This window comes from Nansenia antarctica (genome assembly GCF_963989245.1).
Source record: "Nansenia antarctica genome assembly, chromosome: 13".
Lineage (NCBI taxonomy): Eukaryota > Metazoa > Chordata > Actinopteri > Argentiniformes > Microstomatidae > Nansenia > Nansenia antarctica.
Window position 1 is genome coordinate 2209661 of NC_137683.1, and position 22603 is coordinate 2232263.

Here is a 22603-nt window from a genome sequence, read left to right on the forward strand (position 1 = left end):
CGGAGATAGCTGTTGTTCGTATGGTAAACTTTGTAAAAACAAGACCTCTGAAAAGCCGCTTATATGCAGCATTATGTGAAGAGACGGGAGCCCAGCATAAGACGTTATTGCTCCATACGGCGGTCCGATGATTGTCCCGCGGAAAAGTGCCGGCCCGCGTGTTTGAGTTACGGGAGGAGCTGAAAACCGTTTTAACTGATGAGAAGTGTGATGACGCAAAGTTGCTTGCAAGTGACAAATTGTGCGCAAGGCTCGCATACATGGCCAACATACAGGCCCAGGCTTCGCACTGAGTGAGTATAACGACAAGTTCATATAATGTTACGTATATGATAGGCTACTATGTATCATTTTGTAACATTTGGGATGGCGGTGTGCCATGGGATTTTTTCAAGGTAAGAAATGTGCCGTGGCACAAAAAAGGTTGAAAAACACTGTGTTAGTGTTTCACTAGACTCATCCAGTCTGTTAGTGTCTGACTAGACTCATCCAGTCTGTTAGTGTGTCACTAGACTCATCCAGTCTGTTAGTCTGACTAGACTCATCCAGTCTGTTAGTGTTTCACTAGACTCATCCAGTCTGTTAGTGTTTCACTAGACTCATCCAGTCTGTTAGTGTTTCACTAGACTCATCCAGTCTGTTAGTGTTTCACTAGTCTCATCCAGTCTGTTAGTGTTTCACTAGACTCATCCAGTCTGTTAGTGTTTCACTAGACTCATCCAGTCTGTTAGTGTGTCACTAGACTCATCCAGTCTGTTAGTGTTTCACTAGACTCATCCAGTCTGTTAGTGTTTCACTAGACTCATCCAGTCTGTTAGTGTTTCACTAGACTCATCCAGTCTGTTAGTGTTTCACTAGACTCATCCAGTCTGTTAGTGTGTCACTAGACTCATCCAGTCTGTTAGTGTTTCACTAGACTCATCCAGTCTGTTAGTGTTTCACTAGACTCATCCAGTCTGTTAGTGTTTCACTAGACTCATCCAGTCTGTTAGTGTTTCACTAGACTCATCCAGTCTGTTAGTGTTTCACTAGACTCGTCCAGTCTGTTAGTGTCTCACTAGCCTCATCCAGTCTGTTAGTGTCTCACTAGACTCATCCAGTCTGTTAGTGTCTCACTAGCCTCTTCTCCATTCTTGACAAGCATGTGTTAGCCTGCTAGCCGTTAGCCGAGGGGATCCCTGTGGAGTAGGCTTGCTCTGCCATGCCCCTCCCTCCCTCCCTCCCTCCACTGCCCTGCATCCCTTTCTCCATCCATCCATCTTTCTTTCTCTCTCTCGTGCTCTCTCACATGCTCTCTCAATCTCCTAGTTTCTCTTTCTCACACAGTGTACTCTCTCTTGCTGTTTTCCTCCCTCGATCTCTGTGTCCTGTTCTTGTGCTGAACGTAGCATATCCTTGGGTCTGGAGGGGTCAGTGCTGCATACTGTGCTACTGAATCATTTAGAGTTTCATAGTTGATGGAGCCAGCTAGCCAGCTAGGGCAAGTGGGCTAGCCTCGATAGCTGTGATTGTAGGTTGGTGGTACATATTGGTGATAGAAGGAGTAATCCACCCTGTAGGATCTAAAATTGGGTTATATTGTACTTGACGTACAACTTGTGTGTGCTTATCGGGGGAAAAAAACATTAAATAGTAGTGGTAATAGATGCAGCCCAAGGGAACACCGGTTCTCCCCACGATGTTTTTAACAGCATGGTGCTGGATTGCATCATCAAAACCCAACTTGCTTTTAGTCAAGTCCAAATGCGCAAAACATCTACGAGGAACATCATAACGCTTGCATTACAAAGATGTTGTTGGTGATCAAAGAGTTACTCTATGATGACTGAATATATAGTTGAATTTGCCTTCAAATGTTGACATAGTCGCGCCTCCAGGCTCACAGCGCAGCGCCGGTCTTTGGGGAGAACCCTGGAACACATCACCCTGCTCCAGGACTGGGGTGGCTGGCAGCCGGAAGGCATGGTGTCTGTCTGTCTGTCTGTCTGTCTCTCTCGGGATTTAACCCTGTGCTGTCTGCTATCTGTCTCTCTATGTCTCTCTCTCACTCTGTCTCTCTCTCTCTCTGTCTCTCTCTCTATGTCTCTCTCTCTCTGTCTCTCTATGTCTCTCTCTCTGTCTCTCTCTATGTCTCTCTCTGTCTCTCTCTATGTCTCTCTCTGTCTCTCTCTATGTCTCTCTCTCTATGTCTCTCTCTCTCTGTGTCTCTCTCTCTGTCTCTCTCTCTGTGTCTCTCTCTCTCTCTGTGTCTCTCTCTCTCTGTCTCTCTCTCTCTCTCTGTCTCTAACTCTCTCTCTGTGTCTCTCTCTCTGTCTCTAACTCTATGTCTCTCTCTCTCTGTGTCTCTTTCTCTGTGTGTGTCTCTCTCTCTGTCTCTCTCTCTCTCTGTGTGTGTGTCTCTCTCTCTCTGTCTCTCTCTCTCTCTGTGTCTCTCTCTGTGTGTCTCTCTCTCTCTGTCTCTCTCTCTCTCTCTCTCTCTGTGTGTCTCTCACTCTCTCTCTCTCTCTCTGTGTGTGTCTCTCTCTCACTCTCTCTCTCTATATGTCTCTCTCTCTCTATCTCTGTCTCTCTCTCTCTCTCTGTGTCTCTCTCTCTCTCTATGTGTCTCTCTCTCTCTCTCTCTGTGTGTGTCTCTCTCTCACTCTCTCTCTCTATGTCTCTCTCTCTCTCTCTCTCTCTCTCTCTGAGTCTCTCTCTCTCTATGTCTCTCTCTCTCTCTGTATGTCTCTCTCTCTCTGTGTGTCTCTCTCTCTATGTCTCTCTCTCTCTCTGTCTCTCTCTCTCTCTATGTCTCTCTCTCTGTCTCTCTCTCTCTCTCTATGTCTCTCTCTCTGTGTGTCTCTCTCTCTCTCTCTGTGTGTGTGTCTCTCTCTCTCTCTGTGTGTGTGTCTCTCTCTCTCTCTCTCAATTTTTCAATTTCAATTTCAATTTTAAAGGGCTTTATTGGCATGGGAACATACATTTACATTGCCAGCAGCAGGCTGTCCTCTAGATGCAGCAGGGTGTTCTCTAGATGTAGCAGGGTGTCCTCTAGATATAGCAGGGTGTCCTCTAGATGTAGCAGGGTGTTCTCTGGGTGCAGCAGGTCGTCTAGATGATGGTCTGTGTGAGGTGGTGGTCTGATGGTCTCTGTTGCTCCTGTAGGATGTGTTCGGTCTGCGGTCTAGTGCGACGTCCTTCAGGGTCTTTGCAAAAATGGGGACTGTTGCCTTGAAGATGTGCACTTGGTCATATAGACTGTACTCGTCCAGTGTGGGGTGGGCCGCCAAGTATACATTTTGCTTCATTGCACACTCTCTGGATATTTCAGCGCTTATGTTTTTGATGAAGGCTGGGTGGAAGTCCCACCTGGGTAGCAGGGTAGAGATGACTACCTTCGCGTGAGGGAATGTGGAGGAGGCCTTCGTTGTCACTCCTTTGATAGACTTGGCCACCTCTTCTCCCTGCTTCCTCAGGTCGTTTGTGCCAGTGCGAATGTTGATGTGGCTGGGGGACCCCAGGTGCTCCTCTGTCTGCAGCTCCATTGCATGACTGGTATTCTGACACTTTAGTTTTAGAACTCTGTGATTTGGGAAGAGTTTTTGCTCTCATATGAGGAGTATAATTTGGGGATTTTGAGGTTCGGTAATGGGGTCTGATTGAGAAGGGGGCGCTTGAATTTGTGGTTCTTGGTTTGGTGGCGGTCCTGGTTGGCTGGTGTTGTCATCTTGATCCTGTTGTTCTGCTGGGTCCTGTGAGGGGATGGATGGCTCTTTCACAGTTCGTTCGCTGGTCAGCATTCTCACTTCCTCTTTGAGCTTTCGCACCTCTTCTTTGAGTTGCCTTATCTCCTGCTTGGAAGCCTCTTCATTGACTTGGAGTTTTTTCACCACAGTCCAGAGAGCAGACAAGCCTCTCTCCCCCTCTGAGTCACTGAGTCTGGTTGGGGAGTTGTTCTTGTTCTGGACTGTTGTCTGCCCAGGTTGGAGTGTGTATCCAGGTTATAAAGCAGTACTCACTCTGGTTCACTGTTATTTCCAGGTGTCAGTGTAGCTTCCCCAGTTTGTAAACAATCTTTGGGTAAGTCTCTTTGTAGCAGCTCTGTGCGTTGCTATGGAAACGATGATAGCTTGGAATCCTGCTAGTTTGTTAGCAACAACTCAGTTGGCTACATCAGTTAGTTAAAACAGTAGCAATGTTTCTAGTTCTCCTTATAGTCCTTGGGCCAAACCATTTTTCATTACCAAATTCTGAGCAAATTCTAGATGTGATTTTTTTATTCCTATACATCCCTAGATTATGTTTTGATATGATAGACCTTTTGGTTTGGCAGCTTATTAGTGGTTATCACCTCTTAAAGGTATGGAGTGCTTTTCTTCAAAACCGGAGTTTTGACAGAAAAAGTCCCCTGCCATATCTTGCTCCCCTTCGTATGATTCGCACGTAGCTGTGCTGTGGTTGTGATAGAGACATGAGCCCTTTCATGTTCTTTATGCGCCTGAGTCTTCTAAACACGTAGAGACCAACCCCGAGTCGATCAATGATTCCTACGATGAGCTATGGTAACTTTCCCGCACCTACCCCCTACCGGTGAATGCCTAATTTTTGCGGTTTTCCGGAGGTATTGTGCGGTAGGTGCGGGAAAGTTACCATAGCTCAGCGTAGGAAGTTCTGATCGACTCGGGGTTGGTCTCTACTTGTTCAGGAGACCCAGGCGCATAAAGGACATCTGGCTCATGTCTCTATCACAAGCACAGCCCGAGCTACGTGCGACTCATGTGAAGGGGAGCAGAATATGGCAGGGGACTTTTTGATGGGTAAAACATTTTACCTAATAGATATCACCATGAAACTTCCCCAGTTGATTACTAACATTGAGACAATATTTTTTTTATTAATTACTATACATCCCTAGATTAATATTTGATGTGATAGACCTTGTTGGACCTTGTTGTTGGTAGTTTAATACCTTATCCCCTCTTAAAGTATGGACTGCTGTCGTTTAAAATGTGTGTTAGCCTACGTTCTGTACGGGAGTGGACCCGAATGCAGGACACTGAGGCGGAGGCAGATGAACAGTTACATTTATTTAGCCCACAAGGCAGTGAAAGCTGTAGGTGTATGGAGTCCGGTGGTAGGTGTGGTCCAAAATTTGGAGATGTTTTCTGATTTCTGCCGCCCTCAACAAAGTTCTCCATGAGTCCAGGTTTTGGAGTGACACCAGGTTTGAGTTGGAGTCATCATCAGAGCAGTGGATGATGCTGTCCATGATCAGAGCAGTGGATGATGCTGTCCATGATCAGAGCAGTGGATGATGCTGTCCATGATCAGAGCAGTGGATGATGCTGTCCATGCAGCTTTCTTGGCAGGTTGCTGCTGCATTCACCTGAAGTTGGATCCATCATTAGACTTACACTTACTGCTGATGATGTGGGTCTCTGAAATAGAGGAATACATCTAGTTTGACATTAAATTACCAACCTTATTCTAAACTAAAATATTGTCAGGGTGCAGTAATTGGGGCAGATCTCATTAAAACTTAGAGGGGCTACAAACAAGGAATCTTCTGTAAATGTAATGTAAATTAAGTTACATTAATATTACTACAATATAAAACCCTGTCTCAAGCCTGGGTACACAACAGGCTACTTTGCTAGTTTAGCTAGCTAACTAAAGTGTTATTAACTATAAATAATAATAATGCATTTTATTTGTATTGCACTTTTCATTCAAAAGAATCTCAGAGTGCTACAGAGTAAAAAAAACAAAAACATAATAAGTTAAAAACATAGTAAAAAAACACAAAATAAATCACAAGAATGAACACAGTTCAACAGTCAAAGGCCTGTCTTAAAAGAGTCCAGGCTCTGTACTGCCCTTAGCTGGCTAGGAAGGCTGTTCCACAGGCTCTGTACTGCCCTTAGCTGGCTAGGAAGGCTGTTCCACAGGCACGGCGCAGCCGAACAGAAGGCTCGGTCCCCCATGGTGCGGAGCCTGGTATTGGGGACCTGGAGGAGCAAACTGTTTGAAGACCTGAGGGTGCGGGTGGAGGTTTGTGGAGTGATGAGTTCTTGTAGATAGGGAGGTGCGTGTCCGTTGATGCATTTGTGGGTGAGAAGAAGGACTTTGTAGTCAACCCTGAATGAGACAGGGAGCCAGTGTAGTGAGTGTAGAACGGGGGTTATGTGCTTGTATTTGTGGACTCTCATCAGGATCCTGGCAGCGCTGTTCTGGATGTATGGCAGCTTCTGTATGCTTTTGCCAGGAATCCCGATGAAGAGCGGATTGCAGTAGTCAAAGGCATGGACAAGTTCTCTGCATCTGACAGGGTTAGAGTGGGACGGAGTTTGGAAATATTTCTGAGATGATAGAAGGAGGTTTTGCACAGGTGTTTTATATGGTCACTGAAGGTCAGGTGAGGGTCAAACCTAACCCCCAGATTTGAGACTGAGGAGGAGAATCGGATGACTTGACCCTCGAAGGTGAGCTGTGATGTGGGCGAAGACTGAACCTGGTGTGGGGTGCCAACAAGAAGAGCTTCGGGTTTGTTACTGTTTAACTGAAGGAAGTTGTTGTTCATCCATGCCTTTATCTCCTCAAGACAGGTGGTGAGACATGACATGGCTGCAGAGGGGCTTGGGGCAGTTTTAATGTAGAGCTGTGTGTCATCAGCATAACAATGGAAAGACATCCCATATCTGGTGATGACACGACCGAGGGGGAGCATGTAGGTGATGAAGAGGATGGGGCCGAGAACCGACCCCTGTGGTAACAGGGAGAAGTCTGGACTTGCATCCTCCCAGTGGAGGATAGTGTGATCCGCTTGTGATCCACCGTGTCAAATGCTGCTGTCAGGTCCAGGAGGATGTAACAAGTAGAGACCAACCCCGAGTCGTTCAGAACTTCCTACGCTGAGCTATGGTAACTCTCCCGCACCTACCGCACAATACCTCCGGAAAACCGCAAAAAATAGGCATTCACCGGTAGGGGGTAGGTGCGGGAAAGTTACCATAGCTCATCGTAGGAATCATTGATCGACTCGGGGTTGGTCTCTACGTGTTTAGGAGACTCAGGCGCATAAAGAACATGAAAGGGCTCATGTCTCTATCACAACCACAGTACAGCTACGCGCACCGCTGGACTGGCCATACAATCTACCTACCCCCTGGCAGGTGGGCCGTGCTAGTTTTGGGCCGGTCGGGCTGCCCCCCCCCAAATTTTTTTTATAAAAAAATGTTATATATATATATAAAAAACTAGCGCGGCCGACCCCAAAATAGCACGGCATCAACTAGCGCTGAATCAAGCGGCGGCCCCCGTTTATACTAACACATGGGCTGGCCCAATCACATGCTTAGGCCCTGCTGTCCATCGGCCCCCTCCCCCACTCTGATCCCTCGGCCGACAACCCAAGTGCAGTGTCATGTTCGTAGATAAGATAGTGGAAGGGGGTGCCCAGAAAATTAGGGAGAAAAAAAGTAAGAAGCTAGCAGAGGATGCCTCAAAATGTCAGAAACTGACAGATATGTTCTCTGGATCGACTGTGGGGGCTAGGCCTACTACAGATACAGCAGCCATGTCTCATCACCGTGGAGTACGTCAACAGTGAGTGAGTACACTGGTTCACACTTGCATTGGTGTACTTGCTGTCCATGTCACTTACTCCGCTCTATAGGGGGGGTTTACAAATGGTATATTCAACAGACTGCCAGCATGTTGATCGGCGGTGTCGGACCGATTGTGTTGGGCCGGTCTGAGCCACATGGCAGGGCCTAATCTTTGTCCCAGCCCTGGCTACGCGCGAATCATACGAAGGGGAGCAAGATATGGCAGGGGACTTTTTCTGTCAAAACTCCGGTTTTGAAGAAAAGCACTCCATACCTTTAAGAGGTGATAACCACTAATAAGCTGCCAAACCAAAAGGTCTATCATATCAAAACATAATCTAGGGATGTATAGGAATAAAAAATCACATCTTGAATTTGCCCACCCAGATGGTAATGAAATTTTCAATTTTGGGGTTTGGCCCAAGGACTATTACTGTCTTTAACGTTGCCCAGGTTGATCATGGGTTATTCCTATTTAATTGGTGACTTTTTGTTTTGTCTTAGTTGATCTTAAGGTAAGACTTTTTAAAGTATTTATGTAATTTAAGTTAGCTCTTTTCAGTTGCTGTTACTCCGTTGCCTAGCAACCCCTCTCTCTCTCTCTCTCTGAGTCTCTCTCTCTGTGGTCCTGTGCTGTTTCTGTCTGCCTTATCCGTGTTTTGATAAGGGAGAGAGGCTGTGTAGAACAGAGGACAGACTAGATATGCCGTCCCATGTTAACTCCTTGCAGAGCCAAGATGGCAGCCTCTAAACGCTGGAGCAGCACGACCAGCCTCCACTATTAGTATTCATCTAGTTCTGCTGAGAGGGATAATGTGTCATGTTCTTCCAGTGGCTGTGTCATGAGGAGCTCTCTCTCTCCCTCTCTCTCTCCCTCTCCCTCTCTCTCTCTCCCACTCTCCCTCTCTCTTTCTCTCCCCACCCTCTCTCTCTCTCTCTCTTTCTTTCCCTCTCTCTCAGTCTCTCTGTCTCCCTCTGTGTCTCTCTCTCTCTGCAGATAAGTGTTTTTTGTTGTTGTTTTTTAAAGAAAAAAACGTCTGAGGAATAATTGAGTGTTTTTTTGAGTGTGTGTTTGGCAAAATAGTGATCAACTTCTAGCCACCCTTTTGGTTTGAGACATTTTTTTCTTATTTCAGCTGCTGTATTTGTTGGCATATTGTTTTCCAGATCTAATACTGCTAGGGATAGACTTCATGAAATTGAATTCAAATGAAATTCATTATCTGTATGCAACTCTGCTTTCAATTTGGATTAGTGGTGAGTCATCAGAGGCGTGCATTCTTGTATGTATCTCTCTTGCAGTTTTAATAAGACTAACATTATTAATATATAATATACTCTATATGATTGTAAAAGTGAGGTTGTGTCTCTGGTGTAACATCCTTCGACATCTCTCTGTCCAGGTATATGGCTCCAGAGGTACTAGACGACTCTATAAACATGAAGCATTTTGAGTCGTTCAAGAGAGCAGATATCTACGCCATGGGCTTGGTGTTCTGGGAAATAGCCAGCAGATGCTCCATCGGAGGTGAGTGTGTTTCCTTATTATCCTAGCTAATCTCTCTCCAGCCACATGTAGTATGTACTACTTCATTCACCAGACCAGGGACTCTCACCCAGAGGCAGGAATACAGTGGGGTGCAGAAATGTGGCCACCGCTCCACGTGATTGAAAGCAGACCTGAACACTAAATGCTACAAAGTTAAACATGACACCTTTCTGTAAAGTTTAAAGCATGGTTTATTTTCATTTTCCATTTTTTCAGTTTTTAAATGATAAAAAAGAAAAAGGGCCCTGTGCAAATCCCTTTTGGATTATTCTTTGTTACCTTTTGAGAAGATGATTACTAAGAATTGAAGACCCCAAACTTTTGCACAAGGCCTTTTTCCTTGTTTTATTATTTTGACACTGTAAAAAGCTCAAAATGTGATGAAATGTGTCATGTTTAACTTTGTACCATTTAGAGGTTAGGTTTGTTTCTTTTCACTTAGATATTAATTGTAAGGCATTTTGACTAGGGGTGCCCAAATGTTTGCACCCCACTGTATCTGATTGCTTTCTTTGGGGGGGGGGCATTCATGAAGACGGGTTTCATGTGCTTTATCGTGTGTGTGTGTGTGTGTGTGTGTGTGTGTGTGTGTGTGTGTGTGTATTTCTTTTATCAGGCATCCATGAAGACTACCAGCTTCCCTACTATGACCTGGTGCAGTCGGACCCGTCAGTAGAGGAGATGAGGAACAGGGTGTGTGAGCAGAAGCTACGGCCCAACATTCCAAACCGGTGGCAGAGCTGCGAGGTCGGTCCCAACAATCTTTGTTTACATTTATTATCATTCCATTTCTCCACAGCCCACACTCTTATCTCCTACTCCTTACCATGAGGTTATGTTTTGTAAACAAAGCGGTGCAAAACGCCTTTTCCTGCATATATGCAACAGCGAGGGTAGCGCCGAGGAAAAATGCGTCAATTTAGAAAAAAAAGACTAAGACATTGGGTTGGTTATGAGACTGTGGTGGGACAAGTTAGACGGCCTGCCACAGTCTGGCCTACGTATGAAACACTGTCAGACTCGTCTACGTATGAAACACTGTCAGACTGTCTACGTATGAAACACTGTCAGACTGTCTACGTATGAAACACTGTCAGACTGTCTACGTATGAAACACTGTCAGACTGTCTACGTATGAAACACTGTCAGACTGTCTACATATGAAACACTGTCAGACTGTCTACGTCTGAAACACTGTCAGACTGTCTACGTATGAAACACTGTCAGACTGTCTACGTATGAAACACTGTCAGACTGTCTACGTATGAAACACTGTCAGACTGTCTACGTCTGAAACACTGTCAGACTGTCTACGTATGAAACACTGTCAGACTGTCTACGTCTGAAACACTGTCAGACTGTCTACGTATGAAACACTGTCAGACTGTCTACGTCTGAAACACTGTCAGACTGTCTACGTCTGAAACACTGTCAGACTGTCTACGTATGAAACACTGTCAGACTGTCTACGTATGAAACACTGTCAGACTGTCTACGTATGAAACACTGTCAGACTGTCTACGTATGAAACACTGTCAGACTGTCTACGTCTGAAACACTGTCAGACTGTCTACGTCTGAAACACTGTCAGACTGTCTACGTCTGAAACACTGTCAGACTGTCTACGTCTGAAACACTGTCAGACTGTCTACGTATGAAACACTGTCAGACTGTCTACGTATGAAACACTGTCAGACTCGTCTACGTATGAAACACTGTCAGACTGTCTACGTCTGAAACACTGTCAGACTGTCTACGTCTGAAACACTGTCAGACTGTCTACGTATGAAACACTGTCAGACTGTCTACGTATGAAACACTGTCAGACTGTCTACGTATGAAACACTGTCAGACTGTCTACGTATGAAACACTGTCAGACTGTCTACGTATGAAACACTGTCAGACTGTCTACGTATGAAACACTGTCAGACTGTCTACGTATGAAACACTGTCAGACTGTCTACGTATGAAACACTGTCAGACTGTCTACATATGAAACACTGTCAGACTGTCTACGTCTGAAACACTGTCAGACTGTCTACGTCTGAAACACTGTCAGACTGTCTACGTATGAAACACTGTCAGACTGTCTACGTATGAAACACTGTCAGACTGTCTACGTATGAAACACTGATACAGACTGCATGGAAGATCATAGGGGTGAAAGACCACTCATCCCTGCAGTCTATTTTTGAACAGGCTACTCTCAGACAGGCTAATAGAATTCTCATGAATCCCTCCCATGTCCTACATGCAGAGTATGAACTGCTGCCCTCTGGGAGGAGGTTCAGAGTCCCTCGCGCTAGATTAAATAGATTTAAAAATTCTTTTATTCCCGTTTCTGTTAAACTTTTAAACTGCACCAGATGAATGTAACTTATCTTGCTATCATTTTATTTCCACTCTTGTTTTAATCAGGTCCGCCTTCTGTTTGTGTGCTAATATCCTGTATTGTCTGTTGCTCTTTGTTGGCTGCTGTGGGGTGTAAGCCCAATACAAATTTCCCAGTGATGGGACAATAAAGTGACTCTTGACTCTTGACTCTTGACTTGACTGTCAGACTGTCTACGTATGAAACACTGTCAGACTGTCTACGTATGAAACACTGTCAGACTGTCTACGTATGAAACACTGTCAGACTGTCTACGTATGAAACACTGTCAGACTCGTCTACGTATGAAACACTGTCAGACTGTCTACGTCTGAAACACTGTCAGACTGTCTACGTATGAAACACTGTCAGACTGTCTACGTATGAAATACTGTCCGACTGTCTACGTATGAAACACTGTCAGACTGTCTACGTATGAAACACTGTCAGACTGTCTACGTCTGAAACACTGTCAGACTGTCTACGTATGAAACACTGTCAGACTGTCTACGTATGAAACACTGTCAGACTGCCTACGTATGAAACACTGTCAGACTGTCTACGTATGAAACACTGTCAGACTGTCTACGTATGAAACACTGTCAGACTGTCTACGTCTGAAACACTGTCAGACTGTCTACGTCTGAAACACTGTCAGACTGTCTACGTATGAAACACTGTCAGACTGTCTACGTCTGAAACACTGTCAGACTGTCTACGTCTGAAACACTGTCAGACTGTCTACGTCTGAAACACTGTCAGACTGTCTACGTCTGAAACACTGTCAGACTGTCTACATCTGAAACACTGTCAGACTGTCTACGTATGAAACACTGTCAGACTGTCTACGTATGAAACACTGTCAGACTGTCTACGTATGAAACACTGTCAGACTGTCTACGTCTGAAACACTGTCAGACTGTCTACGTATAAAACACTGTCAGACTGTCTACGTATGAAACACTGTCAGACTGTCTACGTATGAAACACTGTCAGACTGCCTACGTATGAAACACTGTCAGACTGTCTACGTATGAAACACTGTCATACTGTCTACGTATGAAACACTGTCAGACTGCCTACGTCTGAAACACTGTCAGACTGTCTACGTCTGAAACACTGTCAGACTGTCTACGTATGAAACACTGTCAGACTGTCTACGTATGAAACACTGTCAGACTGTCTACGTCTGAAACACTGTCAGACTGTCTACGTATGAAACACTGTCAGACTCTACGTATGAAACACTGTCAGACTCTACGTATGAAACACTGTCAGACTGTCTACGTATGGAACACTGTCAGACTGTCTACGTATGAAACACTGTCAGACTGTCTACGTATGAAACACTGTCAGACTGTCTACGTATGAAACACTGTCAGACTCGTCTACGTATGAAACACTGTCAGACTGTCTACGTATGAAACACTGTCAGACTGTCTACGTATGAAACACTGTCAGACTGTCTACGTATGAAACACTGTCAGACTGTCTACGTATGAAACACTGTCAGACTGTCTACGTCTGAAACACTGTCAGACTGTCTACGTCTGAAACACTGTCAGACTGTCTACGTCTGAAACACTGTCAGACTGTCTACGTCTGAAACACTGTCAGACTGTCTACGTATGAAACACTGTCAGACTGTCTACGTATGAAACACTGTCAGACTGTCTACGTATGAAACACTGTCAGACTGTCTACGTCTGAAACACTGTCAGACTGTCTACGTATGAAACACTGTCAGACTGTCTACGTATGAAACACTGTCAGACTGTCTACGTATGAAACACTGTCAGACTCGCCTACGTATGAAACACTGTCAGACTGTCTACGTATGAAACACTGTCAGACTGTCTACGTATGAAACACTGTCAGACTGTCTACGTATGAAACACTGTCAGACTGTCTACGTATGAAACACTGTCAGACTGTCTACGTTAGGGCTGCAACGATTAGTCGACATAATCGACGACGTCGATCATAAAAACTCGTCGACGTGGAATTGTAGTGTCGACTAATCGTATAAAATAAAAAATCAGATTTTTTTTTCTTTTTACGGGAGCCATGCAAGAATCAGCTGGGTAAGTTTTAGCTAACGTTGTTAGCCAACTGGCTAACGTTATATTGTTAGGGTCGTAATGTTTATGTTAGCTTTACTGTTACATGTTGGAAAACAAAGTCTCATGGACAGGGCTGTACATGCTATGAGCGTTTGTGCTATTAATTTATTTGCCCTGTGGCACGCGTGTGACAGACAGAGGCGCTTGTATGTAACGTTACGTAGCAGGGGTTTTCCATGTTGAAGCCAGGAGAACGCGAGATGAAATGAAGTGAGGGGTGGTCGCTATTAAAATACCAGGTAGTCATGGTGGATGATCATGAATGATGCTTGATAAGTGAATGCTATTTCAATTATGTTGAGTCCACCAGCGAGCTGTCTGTAAGATAAACAGCGCCAAGCGTAGCCTACTAACGTGAGCTGTCTGTAGTCTAGCCAGCAATGCTAGCTAGCCAATCAACTAGCTCTGTGAGCAGCTGTAGCTTGGCGTAACGTTAGGTTAGATAGCTAGTTAAGCCGGATTTATGCTTCTGCGTCGCCATTTACGCGCAGCAAAAAGCCACACGACTAATCGCGACTAACCGGAAAAATAATCGACAGATTAGTCGACTACCAAAATAATCGTTAGTTGCAGCCCTAGTCTACGTATGAAACACTGTCAGACTGTCTACGTATGAAACACTGTCAGACTGCCTACGTATGAAACACTGTCAGACTCGTCTACGTATGAAACACTGTCAGACTGTCTACGTATGAAACACTGTCAGACTGTCTATGTATGAAACACTGTCAGACTGTCTACGTATGAAACACTGTCAGACTGTCTACGTATGAAACACTGTCAGCCTGTCTACGTATGAAACACTGTCAGACTGTCTACGTATGAAACACTGTCAGACTGTCTACGTATGAAACACTGTCAGACTGTCTACGTATGAAACACTGTCAGACTCGTCTACGTATGAAACACTGTCAGACTGTCTACGTATGAAACACTGTCAGACTGTCTATGTATGAAACACTGTCAGACTGTCTACGTATGAAACACTGTCAGACTGTCTACGTATGAAACACTGTCAGCCTGTCTACGTATGAAACACTGTCAGACTGTCTACATATGAAACACTGTCAGACTGTCTACGTATGAAACACTGTCAGACTGTCTACGTATGAAACACTGTCAGACTGTCTATGTATGAAACACTGTCAGACTGTCTACGTATGAAACACTGTCAGACTGTCTACATATGAAACACTGTCAGACTGTCTACGTATGAAACACTGTCAGACTGTCTACGTATGAAACACTGTCAGACTGTCTACGTATGAAACACTGTCAGACTGTCTACGTCTGAAACACTGTCAGACTGTCTACGTATGAAACACTGTCAGACTGTCTACGTATGAAACACTGTCAGACTGTCTACGTATGAAACACTGTCAGACTCGTCTACGTCTGAAACACTGTCAGACTGTCTACGTATGAAACACTGTCAGACTGTCTACGTCTGAAACACTGTCAGACTGTCTACGTCTGAAACACTGTCAGACTGTCTACGTATGAAACACTGTCAGACTGTCTACGTATGAAACACTGTCAGACTGTCTACGTATGAAACACTGTCAGACTGTCTACGTATGAAACACTGTCAGACTGTCTACGTATGAAACACTGTCAGACTGTCTACGTATGAAACACTGTCAGACTGTCTACGTATGAAACACTGTCAGACTGTCTACGTATGAAACACTGTCAGACTGTCTACGTATGAAACACTGTCAGACTGTCTACGTATGAAACACTGTCAGACTGTCTACGTATGAAACACTGTCAGACTGCCTACGTATGAAACACTGTCAGACTGTCTACGTATGAAACACTGTCAGACTGTCTACGTATGAAACACTGTCAGACTGTCTACGTATGAAACACTGTCAGACTGTCTACGTCTGAAACACTGTCAGACTGTCTACGTATGAAACACTGTCAGACTGTCTACATCTGAAACACTGTCAGACTGTCTACGTATGAAACACTGTCAGACTGTCTACGTATGAAACACTGTCAGACTGTCTACGTATGAAACACTGTCAGACTCGTCTACGTCTGAAACACTGTCAGACTGTCTACGTATGAAACACTGTCAGACTGTCTACGTATGAAACACTGTCAGACTGTCTACGTATGAAACACTGTCAGACTGTCTACGTATGAAACACTGTCAGACTGTCTACGTATGAAACACTGTCAGACTGTCTACGTATGAAACACTGTCAGACTGTCTACGTATGAAACACTGTCAGACTGTCTACGTATGAAACACTGTCAGACTGTCTACGTATGAAACACTGTCAGACTGTCTACGTATGAAACACTGTCAGACTGTCTACGTATGAAACACTGTCAGCCTGTCTACGTATGAAACACTGTCAGACTGTCTACGTATGAAACACTGTCAGACTGTCTACGTATGAAACACTGTCAGACTGTCTACGTATGAAACACTGTCAGACTGTCTACGTATGAAACACTGTCAGACTGTCTACGTATGAAACACTGTCAGACTGTCTACGTATGAAACACTGTCAGACTGTCTACGTATGAAACACTGTCAGACTGTCTACGTATGAAACACTGTCAAGTCAAGTCAAGTCAAGTCAAGTCAAGAGTCACTTTATTGTCCCATCACTGGGAAATTTGTATTGGGCTTACACCCCACAGCAGCCAACAAAGATCAACAGACAACAAAGAGCAACAGACAATACAGAATATTAGCACACAAACAGAAGGCGGACCTGATTAAAACAAGAGTGGAGATAAAATGATAAGCAAGATAAGTTACATTCATCTGGTGCAGTTTAAAAGTTTAACAGAAACGGGAATAAAAGAATTTTTAAATCTATTTAATCTAGCGCGGGGGACTCTGAACCTCCTCCCAGAGGGCAGCAGTTCATACTCTGCATGTAGGACATGGGAGGGATTCATGAGAATTCTATTAGCCTGTCTGAGAGTAGCCTGTTCAAAAATAGACTGCAGGGATGAGTGGTCTTTCACCTCTATGATCTTCCATGCAGTCTGTATCAGTCGGACCAGTTTGGACCTTAGTTTTACAGATAGGTTACCAAACCAAGATGTAATGCCGTATCTGATGAGACTCTCTAAGACAGACTGGTAGAAAAGTAGCATAAATTTTGGGTCAACACCATGAACTCTAAGGCGGCGTAGGAAGTGTAGTCGTTGTTGTAATCTGCTACAAAGGCTGTCTACATGAGTGCTCCAGGTGAGTGAGTTATCAATAAAAACCCCAAGATATTTGTAGGAGGCGACCTGAGAGATGGATTGTTTGTGGATGACCACAGGCCTGTGGTCCCCAACACCTCTGGGGTCGAACACCATCTCCTCAGTTTTCTTAACATTTAAAACCAGGCAGTTAACATCACACCATTTAACAAACCTCTGGATTTCAGAATAATAGTCATTTAGGTCACTGTCCTTTTTGATTAAAGCAAGGATGGCAGTGTCATCTGAAAATTTTATGATGCGGTTGCTAGGGTAGGTGCTTCTGCACTCGTTTGTGTATAAAGTAAAGAGCACAGGGGAACTGACTATACCCTGAGGAGCACCAGTGCTTATGGTTCTGGGTTCCGAAAGAGTGCCATTAACACTGACCCGCTGTGTGCGGTTAGTTAAAAAGGAGTGATACCATTTTATAATGAGGGGGGGGACATTAAGCCCATTTAACTTCTCAATTAAAAGGTGCGGCTGTATCGTGTTAAAAGCAGAACTGAAATCAACAAATAAGAGTCGGACATAGTAGGTAGGGTCCTCTAAGTGCTTAGAGATGAAGTGCACCATGGCTGAGGTTGCATCATCTGTGCCTGTATTACATCTATACGCAAACTGAAAAGGATCCAGAGAGCAACTGACTGCATTTTTCACTTTACATATAATGAATTTTTCAAAGCATTTCATTACAACAGATGTCAAAGCGACTGGTCGCAGGTCATTATTTTCCTTGCAGCTAGCCTTCTTAGGAACAGGAATAATGATAGCGTCTTTCCAGATGGACGGAACAGTGTGAGAGTCCAGAGACTTCTGGAAGATAGGACACCAGGCCTCAGCCAGCTCCTCACTGCAGGACTTTAGCATGAGCCCAGAGATGCCATCCGGTCCAGAGGACTTTCTAGGGCGGGTGTTAGCGAACAGTCTCTGTACCTCGCGCTGCTCAATGGTGATACTTGCTTCCAACTCAGGCAGCGCCTGAAGAGCCACTGTTTGCTCCATCGAGAAGTCGGCAGTCTCAAACCTGGCATAAAAATTGTTAAGTTCATTGGCTTTTTCACCCTCGTTTAGGACACTAAGGCACCTTTTAGCTGGGGCCATGTTAGTCATATGTTTCATGGAGTCCCATAGTTTTTTAGTGTTCATAGAAGAGCAGTGGGATTCAAATGTCTCTTTCTGTTTCCTCTTGGCCCCCCTTAATTTGTGATTCAGTTCTTTTTGGATGTTCCTCATGGCCAAAAGATCCTTATTCCTGAATGCAATTCTCTTCTGAACTATGCACTTTTTGATTTCCTTCGTGATATGGGATTTGTTGTTAGGGTACACAGTTATAGATTTCAGGGGTAACACGTTATCTCTGCAAAACTTTATATAATCTGTAATAGTGTCAGTAGCCTCTTCAAGGTCCAGACCGTGAAAGAGGTCCCAGTCGGTACAGGAAAAGCAGCCTTTTAGGGTTTCAATGCCATCATCATTCCAGACATGAACTGTTTTAACTTGGGGTTTGCTACTTTTAAGCAGAGATTTATACGTGGGGATTAGCTGGACAACATTGTGGTCGGAGTTACCTAACGGGGGTTTAGCCCTGGCAGTGTAGGCGTCCTTAACATTGCCATAGCATTTATCAAGGATTCGTTCACCTCGCGTGTTACACTTAACATACTGCGTGAATCCAGGCAGCGCAGACTCAAGCTTACAGTGATTAAAGTCGCCGGCAATAAAACAAGGTGCTTCAGGAGTGCGTTTCAATTGTCTGTGCACACAGTCTGCTATCGCGCTGGCTGCTCTAGCAGCATTACCACTCGGTGGAATGTAAACTGTACATAGTACAATATTTCCGAATTCTCGAGGAAGATAAAAGGGCCTGAGGCTTAAACATACCAGCTCAATGTCAGGGTTGCAGACAGACTCTCTTGTAGTGAATTGGGAGCACCACTTCTGGTTGATGAAGACGCAGGTGCCGCCTCCTATGCGCTTCCCGGAGTTTGAGTTCCGATCGGAGCGCACGAGAGAGAAGCCCTCAAGGTCCACAAGCGAGTCCGGTACGTCTTTCTGTAGCCAGGTCTCGGTGAAAACGAGCAGACACGAGTCCCGGTACTCGTGTTGGGCTCTGGTGTTGCATCGGAGTTCGTCAACTTTGTTCTTCAATGAACGGGCGTTGCAGAGGACCATAGAAGGCAGAGGTGGCCTGTCCGCTCTTCTTCGCATTCGCTGCCTCACCCCTCCGCGTCTCCCCCTCCTCCTCAGTCTGCGGCCGCGGTGGTCCGGAGGCCGAGCCCACAGCTCCCTCGGTAGCTGGGGAGCAGGTGTGTCGGTGGAGCGCAGCAGCAGTAGTAGATCGCGGGGATAGCGGAGGAACGACGGCGTGGATTCCCGACTCGACGGCATGGAGCGACATTGTTTAATAAGCTCCCAGACGATAAAAATAATGAACAGTAGTCTTGCTAAAACCATCATCTTGTTACCACACAGGTATGAATACAGGCTCACACAGCGTTAAACTGCTAAAAACACGATAAAACTGCTAAAAACACGATAAAACAAACAAACATCAGAACGAGGCAGCAGTGAGGCAGCCCGGGTCGCTACGGAGCAGCGCCACCGGAAGGCGGAAGTCAGACAGGAAGTCAGACAGACTGTCTATGTATGAAACACTGTCAGACTGTCTACGTATGAAACACTGTCAGACTGTCTACGTATGAAACACTGTCAGACTGTCTACGTATGAAACACTGTCAGACTGTCTACGTATGAAACACTGTCAGACTGTCTACGTATGAAACACTGTCAGACTGTCTACGTATGAAACACTGTCAGACTGTCTACGTCTGAAACACTGTCAGACTGTCTACGTATGAAACACTGTCAGACTGTCTACGTATGAAACACTGTCAGACTGTCTACGTATGAAACACTGTCAGACTCGTCTACGTATGAAACACTGTCAGACTGTCTACGTATGAAACACTGTCAGACTGTCTACGTATGAAACACTGTCAGACTGTCTACGTCTGAAACACTGTCAGACTGTCTACGTATGAAACACTGTCAGACTACGTGTGGAGAAACACTGTCAGACTCTCACTGTCTCAGCGCAGCGGCTTCTAAGTCAGAATAATTACAACTTCTAACTGAATGTCCCCATGATGTCATCTCTACAACACTGTAGTGACATGTTGTCATCTCTACAACACTGTAGTGACATGATGTCATCTCTACAATACTGTAGTGACATGATGTCATCTCTACAACACTGTAGTGACATGATGTCATCTCTACAATACTGTAGTGACATGATGTCATCTCTACAACACTGTAGTGACATGATGTCATCTCTACAACACTGTAGTGACATGATGTCATCTCTACAACACTGTAGTGACATGATGTCATCTCTACAACACTGTAGTGACATGATGTCATCTCTACAACACTGTAGTGACATGATGTCATCTCTACAACACTGTAGTGACATGATGTCATCTCTACAACACTGTAGTGACATGATGTCATCTCTACAACACTGTAGTGACATGATGTCATCTCTACAACACTGTAGTGACATGATGTCATCTCTACAATACTGTAGTGACATGATGTCATCTCTACAACACTGTAGTGACATGATGTCATCTCTACAATACTGTAGTGACATGATGTCATCTCTACAATACTGTAGTGACATGATGTCATCTCTACAACACTGTAGTGACATGATGTCATCTCTACAACACTGTAGTGACATGATGTCATCTCTACAACACTGTAGTGACATGATGTCATCTCTACAACACTGTAGTGACATGATGTCATCTCTACAACACTGTAGTGACATGATGTCATCTCTACAACACTGTAGTGACATGATGTCCATCTCTACAACACTGTAGTGACATCGGAGCCTCAGTAGATCACACTCTCTCTCCCCCTAGAGAGGAACGGAACCACTCTGCCTGCCTGCCCTAGGGGAGGAAAGTGTGCAGTCTCTCTCTCTCCATCTCATACCCCCCCCTCCTGACCGCAGTCCTACTCCAGTCCATTATGCCAGAGATCGCAGCTCACACACATATACACACATATAGACACATACACACATACACACGCTTTTTGGGGGGCGTTTATTACTCTGAAAACAGAACAATTAGATTAGACCCTTTCCCACAGTAATAAAGTCCTGTAATTTAATCAGGCAGTTGTGGGATGTACAATAGCTGCCAAGCGGTTTGGAGCTGAAGACGATGTTCACAACAAGATAGAAAAAAAAGTCAACTAAGATACATTTCCCTGACACAGAGGAACTGAAGGTCTGAGGAATAGTGGAGTTCCTGGGGATAATTGAAGATAATAACATGTTCTAATACCATTACAACAGATAATAACATGTTCTAATACCATTACAACAGCGGTGACCTCAGTGTAGATAGTATGAGGAGAGGAGGGAGCCGTGCTGTTGTAGTCAGAATGTGTGTTTTGTCACTGGAGCACTGGAGGTCCCAGAGATGGCTTCTCGACGGGCTTTAGAGAGATGGAGACGAATGGAAGTGAAAACAGATTCTGATCACAAGACAGGCAGGTTGACTCCAGCTTTGCTCACTCCAGAACAAACACTAGCATCCTAAACAAGCTCTCACAATTTGACAGATTGAGAAAGTAGCAGTGCTGGAGGTTTTAGTCCCTGGGAGGAGGACTGAGGGTGGTGGTAGGTCACCTTGTACGCACAATTGTAACCGCGGGATATCTAAAAGTGGAACCTATTAAAAGATCAAGCCTCCTTGACCGGCTTTTCCCGTGAATAACACCGGTTATGGAGGTGGTACAAACATAAGACTATTATTGCTAAATTCACCATCAGTATACGGTCATTTTGAGCCCTTAACCACCGCGCTGACACCCCGAGAAGATATACTTTTAATATGAAACTCGATCAACCGGGCGTTCACCGGCTGCTGGACGAAACTCCCAACTCCCGCTGTCAGCGAGGCGAGGGAATATTTATATCCGGGAATTAGCTCCTTGCTGTGTCCACGGTGATAGGAGTGGAGGATCGACTCCATTCAAATAGTGTTGGATTCCCTGTCTTCTACTCTATCCGGACACGTTGGAATTATTTTCCTAACCCACGGGAAATCAAAGTTATTAACCCGCAAAAAGTGGGTTTTGCCCGCAAAAAGTGCATTTTGCCCGTCAGGTGGGCGTTTCCACTATGCTGTGACGTCACATGAAAGCTATGAATTGGTATGACCTTTATTATATGTTGTGTTCTTTTATTGAATCCTTTACTGTGAACCAAAATAAAGTATTCTCTCCCCCCCCCCCCCCAGGCTCTGCGGGTGATGGCTAAGATTATGAGGGAGTGTTGGTACGCCAACGGAGCTGCCCGCCTGACCGCCCTGCGCATCAAGAAGACCCTGTCCCAACTCAGCCAACAGGAGGGCATCAAGATGTAGAGCCAGCAGAGCCACGCGCTCCTTCCATCCTGTTCTTACTTATTAATATGATCATTATTGTTATTATTACCATCATAACTTCTCTACACCGTTCCCAAGTCTCCGTTTGGATGGGGAGATGAAGCTCTGTGCTTCCCCCCACCACCCCCTCCTCCCTCACCCCCTCCTCCCTGAACGTGGCTATCCATCTTTCATTGTGGCCCGAGGATGTGTAGTTGGTTGTAACCGTGGTTACATATGTCACGCCTTTGCGAGGCGGTGGATGGAGCTCAATGCATGATGTTACTGGGAGGAGAGAGAGGAG

At 45.0% G+C, this 22603-nt stretch overlaps 1 protein-coding gene across 4 annotated transcripts in view; it reads left to right on the forward strand.

Annotated features, from left to right (window-relative positions):
* The window catches only part of tgfbr1b (transforming growth factor, beta receptor 1 b), a gene marked incomplete at both ends in the record, with an annotated part of 82318 nt that extends 60019 nt beyond the window's left edge, over positions 1-22299 (forward strand). For all 4 annotated transcript variants that reach the window (XM_080543832.1, XM_080543833.1, XM_080543834.1 and 1 more), the window contains 3 exons: positions 8990-9114; positions 9752-9882; positions 22174-22299. In XM_080543832.1, the coding sequence (XP_080399958.1) occupies positions 8990-9114; positions 9752-9882; positions 22174-22299 (382 nt within the window). The remainder of the gene's footprint in view (positions 1-8989; positions 9115-9751; positions 9883-22173) is intronic.
* Between the last annotated feature and the right edge of the window lie 304 nt (positions 22300-22603).